Here is a 17,697-nt window from a genome sequence, read left to right on the forward strand (position 1 = left end):
ATAAATGATAGTAATAATACTAATAAAAATAAAATAATAATTAATAACAATAGGGGCCCTAAGTAATATGACCATGTAATAATATTAATAATATACGATCTATGATATTGTCGGCCAGGCTCTGGCCGTCTGACAATGCCAACGAAAAGATGCCCACAAAATATCACGACACCGAAATAATTCAAAAGTGAAAAAAATGAGATGAGTGAACAGATATAAACAGGGAACTGATTTTGAAACGTGGAACTGGTTCGGTTACACGGATAGAAGGGTCCTCGAATAGTGAGCGCGAAGCGCGAAGCGCGAGAGCAGAGGGAACCGAGAAAGTCCAAGGTTATTAAAAAGTAACGTTAATTTTCTAAAAACTCACAAAAAAAGGCTTGGATATGGCTTTTCAAGTTGCTAACCACTTTTGGCCCAGGCCAAGACACATCTTATAAAACATTTAGCATCATTCGTAGGACGCAGTTCTAAATACATGCGCAGAACCGTGATCAGCCTACAAAGAGTAACCATCACAGCCAGGATCAGCTCCCCGAGTTGAGTATAAAATTATAAATTTTACTTATTGTAAAATATTATATCTGTTATATATCACAAATTCAAAAATATCAAATTTTAATAATTTGTCATAAAATTTGTATCGCGAACTAAAAATCAAAATTAGTTGATATCAGAAGGACATTCTTCGTATTCAGAGTGTAATTCCATATGTCTGATGTGCTCGCATGTCCCACAAAAAATACTGTCCAAACGCTCATACCCCAGTCCTTAAATTCAATACCAATAGACTAGCCCAGAGACCATGGTCATATTTACAATCAAAAAGGATTGACTGCTACGCGATATCGATTATTGGTTATCAATTGACGGCAACATGGGAAATAAGGTCACGACCCAACCCATCCTATTACTTATAGCATGACCTTAAAAATTTCTCAGGTCAGAACTTTCTTATCCGCAAGGCACACCGACACCGCCTGGCTAATAATTATTTGGTGCAGAAGGGACTATAGGGACACTAAAATGAATACACGGGATCGATACACGTGAATTGCTATGCACGATTTTGATATCAGACGAAAATCTTCTGATACCGGGTTAGAAAATGATGAATATCTCCCGTCATGATTTTTTTTTTAATAAACCAGATTTGGTCTCATAAACTTGGAAATACGTGTTGAACAGATATGATAGTCGCTAGAATGCGCTTTGAAAATTGGCCGTGCGCTTTGAACTCAAAATTTGACCATTTTATATTGCGTTGGTCCTGTTATGGACTACAGCGTGCAGCGTGTAGTACAGCTGCACTCACTGTAGGCAGTATAAAAGTCGATGACCATTGACCTCAATGGGGTATACAAGCTTAATCACGCACAACCAAGATCGATTACCCGGCTATTGTGAGTAGCCTTAGTTATGTCCCTCGACTAATTATTAGTTTAAAAGAGCTTTAAAGGTTTGAACCAAATGGCTAATCGTGGCTGTGGATTTAACCTACCATGGCGATTCCTGCCATGAAGATATAGGGTCGAAGACACTGTGCAAGGGTGTATTGTTTTTTGATGCGAGTCATCTTTTTCTCAAAATACTGATTCGGGTTTAAAAATTAATGTCACGTCCTGAAACATGACATTGCAAATTGTGGTCACACAAGTTTGTAAATAATTATAATAATAACATCATTGAAGATATAATCGGCCTACAACTTTTTAAATCATGTCTAATGAGCCTGATGGGGTCTAAAATAGGATGACACGCCTCGAATTCTAAGCAATTTTCATTGATCATATTGACCTTATTTCTGTTCTTACAAAAATAGTATTGTAATAGGCTTAATGAATACAAAAGGCGTTTATTTTTAGTGGAAAAAAAAACTTGAAACTTACAAAAGTAGTACTAGAACATGTAACAATACAATAAATGTTATGATAATGCATGTCATGCATGGTATCATTTGCAAGTTTTTGGTGACACCATTTGATTTTCAAGGGACATGGAGTTTGGGTCGGGCATTTTTCACACCACTCTTCGCCATACATACATTCTCCCAGCCACATTTCCCTAACATAATATGAAATTTAAAAAAGAAGGAAATTTAATTTACAGGCAGAGGCGGGGCTCGAACCCACGCCGCATTGCGCCGCTATCACGTTATACCATATGACCAGCGCCTTAGACCGCTCGACCACGAAGGACTTGATAGTGTCATCATGAAAATTTAAACATATAATATTAATAAATCCCAACTTCATTACTACATCATATTTTGGAATTTTATCTGCTTAAAACATTAATGTGTATTATAATAAAGCTACCATTATTTATATTGTTGAATTCTCAAGCGCATAGAGACAATTAATACGAGGGCTATATATACATACACAATACATAAAATCGATTTTGATATCGGCCACGTGCTCTGCTGTGCATGTGGTTTCCCGCAGTGGCGGAAGTTGTATTACGAAGTGCATCCGAACTCCATTTTGAAGCAAATGTTTTGACAAGGCATTGGATTGTTCCAGTTTGCATCCTAAATCCACATTAGACCCCTAATTTTATTTACGAAATCAAAAGATTAGATTATCATAACAACAAAACGGTAATCTTTTGTCGGGTCTAATGTGAAAATTACATGAAATAATTACAGTTTTTACAGAATTAATTTTCACTTAATTCCAAAAATAAAATGGCGAATATAAGATTGAAATAAATTCTCTACCTTCTATACTAGATCAATTGTGACGCAAGTTGTTATCAAACATTTTTGTGATAGATGTACAGTTAATATTCATATATTCCATTACCTATCTGATGGTACAGTTTTTACACAGAAAATATTTATTTGAAAAACCGGCCACTCGGCTTTTTCCGGAAAGGTCACAGGGTCGTGGTGACCTGTGCAATAATTACAATTAAAATTTTTCTTATTCTAACAGCAAGCGTTTCTAAAATGCATTATGGCGAAATGTGGTGTAGGCATTTTTTAATATTTTTTTTTGACAGCTGAAAGCAGCCAATATTTTTTTCATAATTCGTTCATTTTCAATTTTAATGTATACTTTTATACAGAGTTGGGTGGGGGAAAATTGGTTTTTTACTCATCAGTGGGGAGATTTTTTTCGTCGCATGTCGATGTTTTTTTCTTTAAAAAACTCCCATGCCACCTGGAAATCAAATGGTGCGTCCCGAATTTATGTTGAAAAGTCGCCCTTAAGTTTTCCGCGGACGAATTTCGAAAAACGTAAAACAGGATTTCATGCAGTTGAATAAAATAAAATTGAAACAATTGAGTAAAATACAAAGAATTTTTTTTAAAAATGTGTGTGTTGTTGTTTTCAATAAAATAAACGTGTTAAGGTGGTACTACACCCTCTGATAAATTTTGTGACTCATTTTGCATTTTTCTCCAAAAATAACTACACAATGGTAACAACAGTTATGTATATTATAGGGGCAAGGAATCCAATTACTTCACTGAAATTTCAGTGATTCAAGATTAGTGGTTCATTATATATATTAAGAAATGAGGTACATTCTAGCGGTACCTCTTTTCTTACCATAAATAACTTACCGCTTGTCTTGAGTTACTGAAATTCCAGTGTAGTAACTGGATTCCTTGCACCTATATATGTAACGTTTGCTACCAGTGTGTTATTATTTTTTGAGAAAAATGCAAAAATAGTCACAAATTTTTCAAGGGGTGTAGTACTACCTTAAAAGTGCGGTACAGTTTGTAATATATATTTATTAAACTACTTGTAAAACGGACGAAACAAGGTAAAACGGACGAAACCAGGTAAAACGGACAAAACAGGCACAAGAAACCGATAAAAACACGGAAAGTGACATATTGACAAAACGGGATTTCAAAAGTAGAAAACGGAATATGGCTCTATTTAGACATTGATTTTTAACTGTCCACATTGAACGGTGAACAACATTCTTAAAATGTTTCGATTTCCAAAAAGTTAAGTATCAATTTGACAAAAAACCTTTTTAGATAGCCTATCGAGACTGTCACTCAAGCAGTGCCTTGCCAAATTATCTTCTCTTGATACTATTGGCATTACAATGAATGTTAATGATTCAAAATGTTGTTTTTCTATATGTAGATTTAATGTTATTGTCCCGGGTACTTCAGTCTTCAGGAAGTGGCTCCATATAAATTTATATGAGAGTGCGTAAATTGGACTAGTCCCTGTGGAAAATTGTGGAAATATCTTCCACAGTGGGAGTATGAATTTCGAATGGAATGAACATATTAGGCAGTTCCATTTTAATTTCATACACGCTCTGAGAAAGATTCAACCTGAATATTCCACTGAGGGAGAGAGAGTTTCAAATGGAGCTGCTAATGTGTTAATTCCATTTGAAATTCATATTACCCCTGTGGAAGATATTTCCAAAATTTACCTGAGAAATGAGAAATTATTACGACAAAACGGTTCAATAGTGAACTCTTCTCAAAGAGATCTACAATCAGTGAAAATAATGTTGGTACACTCTGACATACTAAATTTTAATTCAATTTTAATTTTAATTGCGCCCCCAACAGTGTTGGTGAAAGCGCTTTTGACAGTAATAGGCTCTCCAGTCACCCCAACATTGATTTAATAGTCATGATAGTGGGAAGGGGAATTCCGTCGACACTGAATAGACCCAAAAAAGGGGTGCATCCTTAATAAATAAAAAAGGTATTTGTGATTGAAATCTTCTTCACTGGCCAAGTACTATTCAACTGACTTTGTAAGTACTTTGCAATATGCGGTATTACTTCCAAATGATTTGATAAATTTATTGTTCGGCATGCTTTCCTACCATGCGGATCTAATCCAAAACAGAATTTGTTTAAATTAGCAGTAAAAAAAATGCTGAGCTTGGAAAAAAGTTCTGCATGGAATTTGCATCACCATGCAAAAAAATTGCACTTTGGTTTTGAACCGCGTTTCCCACGACTTGTTGTTACCATGAAGGTACATTTTGTACCTGCTATACAAAATACATTGTGTATAAATTTACATGTTAATAATAGACCTACTTGAGTTTATTATAATTATTACCTATTTTAACCTAAAATAGTCAATTGAAAAAGCAAACCCAGTCATCCATGAATTTTTGCCGCACAAACGTCGGCTCATATAACGGGATTGACAATTATGTGTGAATCGGATCAAAGTCTAATTTACTGTGATTTTACATGTTATTTCAATGAAGAAAGAGTCATAATAAGATTTGAATATTCTTCCATATTAATTGAAAGCTCGAAATAAATTTACAATGATAATAGAACGTTTCTCACTATGGGGAGAAAAGGGCACCCTTTTGTTACTTAAAATTAACGAGGGCAAAAAAAAATCTAGAACGCACCACAAATGTCATGCCCGAATGGAATATATAGCTGATAATACTATACGTAAAAATATTGAGGGGACTCATCGAAAATTCAAAATGTTGGTATCAAATAATATTCATAAAATTAGCAACCGAGTATAGCCTACTAAAATAATTACTCTTTCAAGCAAATTTTATTTTTAATGCCAAAAAAATAATAATACGAGCCACAAAATTCAGAAAAAAAAACAAATATGAAAGAGGACATAAGGAGGTATGGGTTATTTTAAAGAAATTATGTAAAATATAATAGAAAACAATGAAACAATGATCGTCAAATTAATTGACTTTTATAAGCACGCGTATAGAGATTTCAGAGCCTGAGGTATTACAATTTATGCATGATAAATGAACCATTTACATGTCGAATTATTTTGCTCTGTTGAATTTTTTAAATAATGGGTTCTTCGTGCTAGAGTAGGCCCATTTATAGGGTAAATCAACCGTTTGACATGATTGAAACGCCCCTGGCTACCCTGGATGAGCATCATCCTTTAGACCAGTTTCTCTTTTCTAAGGACATTGCGAAAGCCGGTTTAGCATTAATGTGCGGCTACATTAACCCCATTTTCAACTCCCTCTCACCCAATGACCCCCGTTTGTGTTTTCTGCTACCAAAAAGACCAATTTTCAAGAATTTCTAACAAATTTCTAAATATTCTGTCATCGGATGACCCCGTTTCTCTAAAATCACAAATTGTTGAAAAAATATTCAATTTTGACAATTCTGTACAATGTATCATCATTTTTAAAACTTTATGACCTTTTTGGTAAAATTGTCCCCAGTCTCACGGAAAGACCTTTTTTGGGCTTCCTCTCCCAATGATCCCCTTTTTTTGGTGTCAAATCTTTCCCAGAAAGACCCCAGAAGGGGGAATTTCCCCCACCCCAATATTTTCTTTCCCCCAGTCCACCCCACCCACTTATGAGGCAAAACCACCAAAATTACATAAATTTCATCTTTTTGCGGCAATTTGTGCAAAATTTGTCGATTTTACCCTCCCTCCGAAATTCACTTCCCCCCCAAAAAAAAAAATCCTGGTTCCGCCTCTGAGATTTTCTCAAGCAAGAAATCAAATTAGCACACCTTCAAAATCACATTTGCTATTATCTAACCTTCTACGACCAGATATAATGTATAAGTCAGATTATTTAATAAATCCATGCATATCTGTCAGACAATGAACCAATGTCACTTCCTGGATTTTCATTAATTTTACATTTCTACACAATTAAGCGATTATCATGCTTTGTACTTCTTATATTATGCATAATGAGAGGTCGTGTTCTTAAATCAAGATTAATGTAATGATAGCATAGCATTGTTACTCTTTCACACTTTTCAATAGCACGAAGTCCTGAAAGTATTGACTTCAGGTATACATTTAAGGGGGTACTACACCCCTGGCCAATTTTTGGCCAATTTTTGCATATTTCTCAAAATTATAGCACATTGGTGACAAGTAAGATATGTATATTATAGGGGCAAGGACTACAACTACTGCACTGAAAATTCAGCAACTCAAGGCAAGTAGTTATTGATTTATTGATCAAATATTGGTTTTCCTCATTTTGACTGTAACCCCACAACTGTTGTCTGTGCTGAAATAAAATTTCCAGTGCAGTAGTTCTTACTTGTCCCCAATGCGCTATAATTTTAAAGAAAAATGCAAAAATAGGTACAAATTTGGGCAGGGGGTGTAGTACCCCCTTAAAATCTGTATGATATAATTTCTGTTCTACATGTTGCTATACATACAGGGCTAACATTATGTATTTGATCTTCAAAGTCAAACTATAATAATCTGCGCAATGTTATTTTTATTTTTTCAGAATGATCGAGGGGGCATTTCCCCCCTCCCCCCACTTTTGAGGCAAACCCCCAAAATTACGTAAATTTCCACTTTTTGCGCTAAATTTGTCGATTTTGCTCCCCCTGAAATTCACTTTGCTCCCCCATCCCCCACATCAAAAAATCCTGGTGCCGCCACTGATCACCAAAAACATTGTTCCAATGTATTTTTGTATCTGGAAGTCCAACATAAATAGCATCAAATACTTGTGACTTGTGCCTTCTTTACCAAAAATTAACCCACTGCTGGTTTCAAATAATTTACAAAGTGCTCAAAGCGGCTTAAACCATTTCTTCCATGCTTAAACTAAGAGCTTAAACCAACGTTAGTGAAAGTATTTGACTATATTATTCCTCTTTGGTGGTCTCTCAACTTTTGAATCACAATTGACATTGAAAGTTAAAGAAGTTAAATAAATATAGGGAATACATTAACAGTCACGAACCGCGATGCTCATCGATTTTTTTAAACCGAATCGCAAAATCCTGATGAAATCCCCTATTTTAAAATGATCAGGCATATATATCATGTATATGTACACAAAACGCACTTTTGAGGATTTAAACAATAACATTGTTCCAGACATATCGATGGCACGACAAATCTTTACACATTGAAGTTATTTTTACTCCAAAGTAATTATTGTGACCTATTCAAGTTTTTGTAAAGAAAGTGCAAACAAACTTTTTTTGCAAGAGAGAGCAACGTAAGCACCGAGTAGGTGGGTGGGGCACGCCATGTAAGCATTAGATAATCGTTATACCACCATGCGTCGGTTCGATGAGCAAGTTTCACAACTTTCACTTTTACCCAAATATTATAAGTTAATTATTGCTGATACATGAAATCAATGATGATGACGATGATGTAAACAAACTATATGATCTCCATGCAAACACGATTGTAAAATCTTAAAAATCATCGCTATTTGGGAAAAAACGTGCACATTACATCCGATCGCGATCTTGTGCATTGCATGCCGGTTTAGTAACCTGAATGAGCTTGTACTGATCAGATTTAAAATTCAAAAGTAGTAAAAAATTCAAGAACTCACAGCTTGTAAAGGTTTGGCGTCGATTCTGGCGGCAATTGTGTATAAGAAAACCGTCAAAACGGCTAAAAACCTCCACCTGCTCCACACGACTTCCATGCTGATTTGAGACGGGATGTTGATTCCAGCTCAACCCGTTATTCTCCAGGACCGAAGTGGTGCCAAAATTAGGACACCGAACTTAACTACCCCAACCACTCAGGTAATAGGTGAAAGGAGAGTTTGAATGGACGCCAATCCCATGTTATGTAATAATCAATTCATAGTAAAATGATCGATATGACTAATTCAGTTAACCATGAAGAAATAACATTTCAATAGAGGGTGGAGGTCGTTGCGCCGGATATGTTTCTAATGTTTGTTCTATTTTACTTTGATCAAAAAATAAATACAAACGTACTGTTAAATAATAGGACTTCATATTCATATTTGTGTCATACTAACATGTTAACATTAATTAAGACTAACGACTTTTGCACTGGAAAAGTTCAGATGAGAAATGCACACATAATTTCTTAGATGATATACCCTTTTTTGGAATGGTAGAATCCCTCTTTTGTTTAGGAGATGATGCGGAAATTAAATAAGGATTTTTTTCCAGGCCTCCCTTGGAGTCTCTCATTGCAGACGACGTTTGTGCCCGCGAATCATTTCTGTCGAATCGCCCAGCATAAAAAATCTAACTCAGCCTAGGCCTCGGATACAGTTTTGGCAAAACTTGATGTCAGAACGTTTGTCCCCACTGTCTGGAGAAAAAGGAACAATAATAACCAAAATGGAACACGTTTTGTCTGGTAGATCTGATTCTTCTGATGAAATGACCAAATATCATTTTAATTGACATGTATAAATGTTTTTAATAGTTTATGAAAAAGGTCAAGTCAGGGGTCAACCCAGTCAAGCCAAACGTATTTCCCGAAGTTGAATGTTAGAAGTCTTCAATGTAACTTTACGATTTTAGATGCTGTAGATTCAAGTTCTAAAAGTTTATTTCAAAAAATGCTTACATGTCACAACATAAACATATCTAGCGAAACGACCTCCACCATCTACTGAAATGTTGCAATTGTTTCTTCACTATTTGCTGACAACCTGAGACGAACATTTTTCGTCTCAGCTGACAACGACCAATTGATTATATTTTTAATGGATACTACACCCTGGCCAATTTTGTGCCTATTTTTTGCATTTTTCTCAAAAATTATAGCGCATTGGTGACAAGTAAGATATGAATATTATAGGGGCAAGAACTACAACTACTGCACTGAAAATTCGGCAACTTAAGGCAAGTAGTTATTGATTTATTGATCAAATATTGGTTTTCCCTCATTTTTGACTGTAACTCCACAACTGTTGTCTGTGATGAAATAAAATTTCCAGTGCAGTAGTTGTAGTCCTCGCCCCCTTGAGAAAAATGCATAAATAGGCACAAAATTGGGCATGGGTGTATTACCCCCTTAAGGTTTCAATATAGCTTTATGAGTAAAAGTAAGTTAACGTTAAAATGTTAAAGCTGAATGTATTAGTGAATGAATGATCAGTGCTGAAATTTGCAAAAACAAATTATATTATTTCAAGGGAAATCTTAGAAAACTGCATCAGTCAGCGATAATGTTATTGTATATGGACTTTATTTACAAAAGATGTCCATTTTACAATATTTATATATGCAATGTGTAACGTTTTGCAACCCCTTTCGTAACATCATGTCGTAATCAAAGATGGACGAAGGTCATATTACGCTGTCACCCAAATTCGCTAGTTCAATTCAATTTCAATTCGATTCGATTTCATTAAAAATAAGTAGCCTAAAAACCTAATTGTGTATTTTTATTACACGTTAGAAAATACGGTATGTATATGTAATAACAGCCCAGCTATACATGTATGAAAGTGCGCTTTTCCGTCAGCGTTGCCAAAATTGTTTGCCAATTTTTACCATGATTGCTTGTACCCATTTGATGTGAAAAGTCCTTCTTACCATCTTTCCTCTATGCCAAATTTTGAGCTCGAGCGTGACGAGCAAGAAATGTATGGTGTGTGCCAAAATTGCTTTCCTCCTTTGACATTTTGATTTGGACCCTTTAAGATATTGCTCTCCCGCACTTTTGACCTGTCAAAAATCGGTTACTCCTTCATGTAATTTTACACGGAATTAGGGATAGGATTAGGGTAAGGATTAGGCTTAGGATCCACAGGCTTATGGTTAGGGTTGTGATTACCTTTATGGTTTAGCTTCAGTGACGTGTGCAAAGGGAGGACCGGGCCCGTGCCCCCTCACTTTTGTTAGTGTCTCGGGGGAATGCACTCCACGTGGAATTGTGGAATTATAATTTTTGAGGGAGAATCGAGACCCATGTCCACGCATAGTACGTCCCACAGTGTCATCGACCCTATATCTTCATGGCAGGAATCGCCATGGTAGGTTGAATCCACAACCACGATTAGCCATTTGGTTCAAACCTTTAAAGCTCTTTAGAACTAATAATTAGTCGAGGGACATAACTAAGGCTACTCACAATAGCCGGGTAATTGATCTTGGTTGTGCGTGAATAAGCTTGTATACCCCATTGAGGTCAATGGTCATCGACTTTTATACTGCCTACAGTGAGTGCAGCTGTACTACACGCTGTAGTCCACACAGGGTATTACAGGACCAACGCAATATAAAATGGTCAGATTTTGACTTCAAAGCGCACGGCCAATTTTCAAAGCGCATTCTAGCGACTATCATATCTGTTCAACACGTATTTTCGTGTGTATGAGACCACATCTGGTTTCTTGAGAAAAATTCATTTGCGGGAGATATTCATCAATTTCTAACCCAGTATTCGAAGATTTTCGTCTGATATCAAAATCGTGCATAGCAATTCACGTGTATCGATCCCGTGTATTCATTTTAGTGTCCCTGCTCCACCAAATAATTATTAGCCAGGCGGTGTCGGTGTGCGTCCCGTTCCTGAATTGAATTTGAAAATTCCAACGTGCCTATAATACCATCACGTCAGTGGGGCCGCAACACTCTGAATGTGCATGTGACGCGGCAGTCAATGCTCACTTGTGGTCAAACTTTTTTTGACCATGACTTCATACTGTCGCCACATTTTTAATTTAAATTCTTTTTCATTTATATTTTCACCAAATACTCTCAGAAAGATGATCATTTAAAATATGCAATGACAACTTGACACCGGGCTTGACACATGCTTTCCAACTTTGAGAAATTAACCTTTGAAATTTGGTAAATTTGTTTTTGGGTCACCCTGTACATGCACTTTCATAATGACTCTTATTTCCAGAAAAATATAAAGCAGATAATATTAATAAATCATTCTTATTGTAGTACGTTCAATCCGACACAACATTCATTTTAAGGTGCATTATAGGAACAGTAATTTTATATCGCAATACAATATTTATAAAAGTTTTACAGATTAGGTCAAATTCATCTAAACGAGACAATTTTAACGCAGGTGGAATATAAAAATTAATTGCACGACGTAACAATTGACTCCTGAATAATGTGTATATCAAATTTGCATGTACATTGACTGATTTCAGTTTATATAAAATGCTTTATATTAAGGTAAGCTGGGTGGCTAGAGCCATATTTTTCAAGTTTTAAACTGCATAACGTTCTTAATATAATGAGCTATTTTATTGAAAATCCGCATTCCCCTGTGGAAGATTTTGGAAATATCCGCCACAGGATGAATTTCAAATGGAATGAGCACATTAGGCAGCGCCATACACCCTCTGAGAAAGATTCAACCTGAATCGTCCTGGAGCTGCTAATGTGTTAATTCCATTTGAAATTCATACTGCCCCTGTGGAAGATTTCCAAAATCTTCCACAAGGGTAGTGTGGATTTTAAATGGAATAGCCCAAATACTCTTATAGGAAATTAGTCTAGTCTGGGAAGCCACTAATCGCACTTATATTTCCATAGGTCTTGCGGTTCTTAAAGCCAATCTATACGTCAAGACGTACGTTTTCGGCTTGTCCACCTCCCGAGTCCCGAAGATGATGTATGTACATGGGACGGAAATGACACCCATATATCAAGCCTTGGTATCCCTTTTTATTGAACCCATATTGTGTGTCAGCTTTATTTGTCTCAATATTTGAACCGTTGAATAAAAACACGGTTATAGGTTATGCACCCCACCGATCCGCCTTCAACTATATATAAAAGTGAACTATATTAGCTCAAAGAAACACTAATCTCTTCTCTTCATTTTTTCACCGATTATTTCCAATTCATATTTTAGGAGATAATAATTCATTAAAAGAGTGCGGAATGTGGTATCTTACAATGTCTTGAAATTGAATAAAAGTCATCTTCTTTTGTCCTCAAATAAAGGGAAATGAATTGAAGCGTATTGCTTGGAATGATTTCGAATAGGCAAGCTTTTGTCATTGGCTTTTTTCTAAAATCTAAAATCCCAAATTGAGCAAAGAATATAACGATGATCATTAAAGCGACTGTCTGCTGCAGGCCTGCACTCTTTACTTGACCATTTATGTCAAAGTGCATCTGGTCTTATAGTCTTACTTGCAAGGACAATATTTTTCTTACTTGTAATTTGCCTTGTGTAGATCTAGATTTATTTGAAAATACGCTTTAGTAACATGGTAACAGCGACACAAAGATGGAAACAGGGGTGTGTTCATTGAACATATTAATAAAAGTAATGGTAAATTACAATTAAATACAGCAGGTAAAAAAGTATCAATAAGGGACCGTTCACAAACACTTGTAAGGGGGGGCTGATGCAAAAAAAATTTATCGCCAACATTTTTCGGGGCCCCCTTACAGACCTCAAAAATTTCAGGGCCCCCTTTTGACATGAAAATTATGGGTCAACCCCATAGAAAAGCATATAAACTCAATTTTTCCAGGAAAATTTGTGGTCATTTTTTCAGGGCCCCCCTCTTAGGAGGGTTAAAACTTTCAGGCCCCCCCTTTTTTGCATCAGGCCCCCTTACAAGTGTTTGTGAACGGTCCCCAAACAAAGATTTGAAAAAGGTGTACTAAAAACACACCACTGCCCGCACACCGACACACCAGAAAGGATTTTTCTCAATTTTCCACCCCCACATAATCTTGTCAAATTATGTAAAAGGTGAAAAAACCTTGAAACTACTGATATGAGCTCAGGTAGTCAAACCCTCACACCACTTCACACTCCCTGCACACCCCCCCACCAGAAAGGTTCTCAATTTTCCTGTACCCCCCCCACATCCATGCATCGCAAGATTGAAGAGAAAACACACAAGGCACTAGGCAGACTGTTATAGAATGGAGTATGTAAGATGCCATGTCCATAGCTTCGCAGGAGTTTCCGACTAGCAATCAACATGATCAGCACATTCAGAAAAATACAGTTTAAGAGTGAAGATTGTAGTGAGTAACCAGTCCTTTATAAATGTGCTGGCCACTATCTATTATAATATAGTAGGCTTAAACTATACATTGCGAATTAATTAAGTTATTTTAAAATAAAATGTACATGTAAGTTAACTCAAACCGGCAGTGTATATATCGAAAGCAGTGAAATCGGACATTCCTAAGCGAAGATATTGAGTTCGTAAGTTCTGGTATTACAAAATTGGAAATTGAGATATCGTGGGTAAAAAGCTGAAAAGACAAAAAAACCAACGACAACAACAACAACAACAACAACAACAAAACAAACAGACCAGAACAATTTGGAGTACATGTAATGAATTAAAAGAGTTGACATGAGATTAGGAATTAATGTTTTCTGCTGTTTCAGTGTGCATGTTCTCATCGTTGATGGTTTGGTGGACTGTCATGTAGATGTAAGCGTGATCCTAAAATGCCTTTCACATTGACCAAAACTAATTACAAGACCTCTTCTACATTGAGGCTGGCTTTCCCTTTTAAAGGAATTTTTATTTCAGCTATGGCCCTGGTCACTCTATGACCAAGCCCCGCGGTTCTTAAACAATGATGTCCTCCCTCCCCTTAAACATGCTAAAAAGAACTAGCATACTAACATGCTAAAAAGAACTAGCATACTAATATAGGTCTACACCAAAGTAGGCCTACTATAAAGTATTCTAGCCACTGAACTCTCACTTCCCTGTCTCATGTTGTAGGCCTATAATACCCTAGAGCCCCAGTCCCTTGTCAAAATAATCTTTACTAATTAATCTAATCCCAATTGGTGTGATATTTTAAAAGTCCTCCCTCCCTCCTGTTGGCTGTTTAATAGTGACATGCCTTCAGGGAGTTCTTGCTGTTGTCTGTTTGTGCAAAGTAGAAAGAAGCAGGATTTGACACTTTCTTGATATCTCTAAACATGTGGTATTATAGTAGAAGTCAAATGAAGATAAATACCACCACAAATATTGATGCCACTATCCTAAAATGCACTACGGCTTGGATCAAGGCTATAGTAACATGGTAACAGCGACACAAAGATGGAAACAGGGGTGTGTTCATTGAACATATTAATCAAAGTAATGGTAAATTACAATTAAATACAGCAGGTAAAAATGTATCAATAAGGGACCGTTCACAAACACTTGTAAGGGGGGCTGATGCAAAAAAATTTTATCGCAAAAATTTTTCAGGGCCCCCCTTTACAGACCTCAAAAATTTCAGGGCCCCCCTTTTTGACATGAAAATTATGGGTCAACCCCATAGACAAGCATATAAACTCAATTTTTCCAGGAAAATTTGTGGTCATTTTTTCAGGGCCCCCCTCTTAGGAGGGTCAAAAATTTTCAGGCCCCCCTTTTTGCATCAGGCCCCCCTTACAAGTGTTTGTGAACGGTCCCCAAACAAAGATTTGAAAAAGGTGTACTAAAAACACACCACTGCCCGCACACCGACACACCAGAAAGGATTTATCTCAATTTTCCACCCCCACATAATCTTGTCAAATTATGTAAAAGGTGAAAAAAAACCTTGAAACTACTGATATGAGCTCAGGTAGTCAAACCCTCACACCACTTCACACTCCCAGCACACCCCCCCCCACCCGAAAGGTTCTCAATTTTCCTGTACCCCCCCCCCACATCCATGCATCGCAAGAAGTCCCATACAAACTGAGACCATAATACCTAAAAAGACTTTATAGCAATGTTTCTGTTTTAGGGACCGTTCACAAACACTTGTAAGGGGGGGCCTGATGCAAACAAATTTCATCGTGAAAATTTTTCGGGGCCCCCTTTACAGACCTCAAAAATTTCAGGGCTCCCCCTTTTTGACATGAAAATTATGGGTCAACCCCATAGAAAAGCATATAAACTCAATTTTACCAGGGAAAATTGTGGTCATTTTTTTCAGGGCCCCCCTCAGGACGGTCAAAAATTTTCAGCACCCCCCTTTTTTTGCATCAGGCCCCTACAAGTGTTTGTAAACGGTCCCTTATTAGATAGGATTAAAGGTCAGCGTACTTCAAAGATCCCAAGATTGTTGAAAGGGCCGAAAAACTTGATGGGCCCCTAGGTAAATCGACTGTCTGCTTCATACATTTCTATATCATTCTTTGAGTGCATAATACTTGCAAGGCCATCGTTTTTCTTACATGCCTAATTTGTTATCGTTAGCACTGCTTTTAAAGGCCCAAATTGGAAAACCTTATTTCCCAGGGAAATATCAGACAGCAGGGCAGACCTTGACCAGACGGTAACATGAGTAGGTTCACCTTGAAGGCATGGTAGTCTTGCAAATATGGACTAACTTTCCCCAGGGCCATCCAATGTGCCATTAATTGAGGACTACAACTGGTATCCTGGTTTATCTGCCCACAGATCTGTGATAGGCCCTACTCACTCTCATTTCCACATCTGTCTAGGCCTTCAAGAATGACTCTCGGCTGACAGAACTTTAAAACTGAATATAGCGAGGCTCGGCATTCGGCCTAGAACTTGGTCAGTTCCCTCGGATCGCGATGTCCAAACAGTAGAGGCGCGTAGCGCCGACATCGAGGCGCGTAGCTCCTGCCCAGTCAGAACTCGGATTGCTTGTGGTAATGTGGTATGGTAGTAGTCAGACCTCATATAAATTACTTGTGCTATTGGGGTGATGGCAGAGAGGCTCTATACTAGAGCTACATTCGGCCTCGTTGTTCGATAGCCCCCCCATAGCCGAGGTAATTCTTGAAGGACTACATCTGTCATGTTTCTAGCTGTGGTTTTAAGGTGATCGTACTCCGAGATTCCAAGATTGTTCAACGAGCCCTCAAAATTCGATGGGTACCCCTTAACCGGTACAATAACTGGAGTAGGCCTATAATTATCATAATGGTAATACTGTCTGATACCGTTCTGATTAATGGCAAATGAAGTCATGAAATTGTGTCTTGCGGCCAGACACGTGACGTCCTGAAGAAAAAAATAGCATTATCAGGAGGGAGAGGGGGGTATTTTGTGGGGGGACATTTACAACCATTTAATATTGATCTGCTTACATTTATTTTACCCCTTATTGATAAACCAAATTATTTGGCCACAAAGACATCGTCGCATATCAATAATATCTTCTGTAATGTATTAAATCGTAAAATAACTCCAGGTAGCATATTTAACGATATTATTGATCACTTCCCAATATTCCAAATAATATATAAAGATATAAATAAATCTAATCGTTATTGTCTTCATAGACGAATCCAACGAGCCAAGTCATGGTTAGGATTTGGTCGGCCATTACTGGGTCCCCGCAGTACCAAACTGGTGTTGTGACTGCCCATTTGGGTGGATTAAAGTCGCTTAAAATTCGATGTTAGATTCTTTTGTGTTGTAAACTGTCGCCATTCTTTTGTCTACGTGTAACACAGGTGATAGAATGCAGTTTATAATACCCTCCAAGGCCGCATTATTTCACATTGTAGGTGAGATGGAGCCGACGGGGACCCAGTTATGGCTGCCATTGAGGTATAGGAATGCGTGATATTGGATTCGTCTATAAGACAAAATTCATTAGTTCTGACCTAAATCAAACTGGCCAATTGGGGGCGATGTCTATTACCCATTCACTGACTAATCTTACAATATCTTCAGAAAAAGATTTAAAAAAAAAGCTTCAGTAAAATCACTGCGGGACGCGGGAATAATAAAATCATTTAAAACTAGGAACAAACTGTATAAAACGCACCCTAATGAAATAAACAATCCTTTCGCCTTAAAGGGATCTGGAATGAGCGTTTTTTAACGCTTAAAAGCGTTTCAACAGTATTTTTTGTGGGACATGAGAGCACACCAGATATATCGAATTGCCGTTTTAAATACGCAGAATGTCTTTCTGATATCAAATAATTTTCATTTTTTGAAATTCACGAAAATACAAATTTTATGACAAATTATTAAAATTTGATATTTTTCACATTTTTGATGTATAACAGTCCTCGAAGTACATTTTTT

General features: G+C 36.9%; 1 protein-coding gene across 1 annotated transcript in view; it reads right to left on the reverse strand.

Annotated features, from left to right (window-relative positions):
• Positions 1-8,476, reverse strand: part of LOC140138358 (uncharacterized) — a 118,748-nt gene extending 110,272 nt beyond the window's left edge. Inside the window, 1 exon segment of the mRNA XM_072160261.1 lies at positions 8,302-8,476. Coding sequence (XP_072016362.1) covers positions 8,302-8,397 — 96 coding nt within the window. The 5' untranslated portion in view covers positions 8,398-8,476.
• Positions 8,477-17,697: the final 9,221 nt, after the last annotated feature.

Source organism: Amphiura filiformis, chromosome 17 (assembly GCF_039555335.1).
Source record: "Amphiura filiformis chromosome 17, Afil_fr2py, whole genome shotgun sequence".
In the NCBI taxonomy this organism is placed as follows: domain Eukaryota; kingdom Metazoa; phylum Echinodermata; class Ophiuroidea; order Amphilepidida; family Amphiuridae; genus Amphiura; species Amphiura filiformis.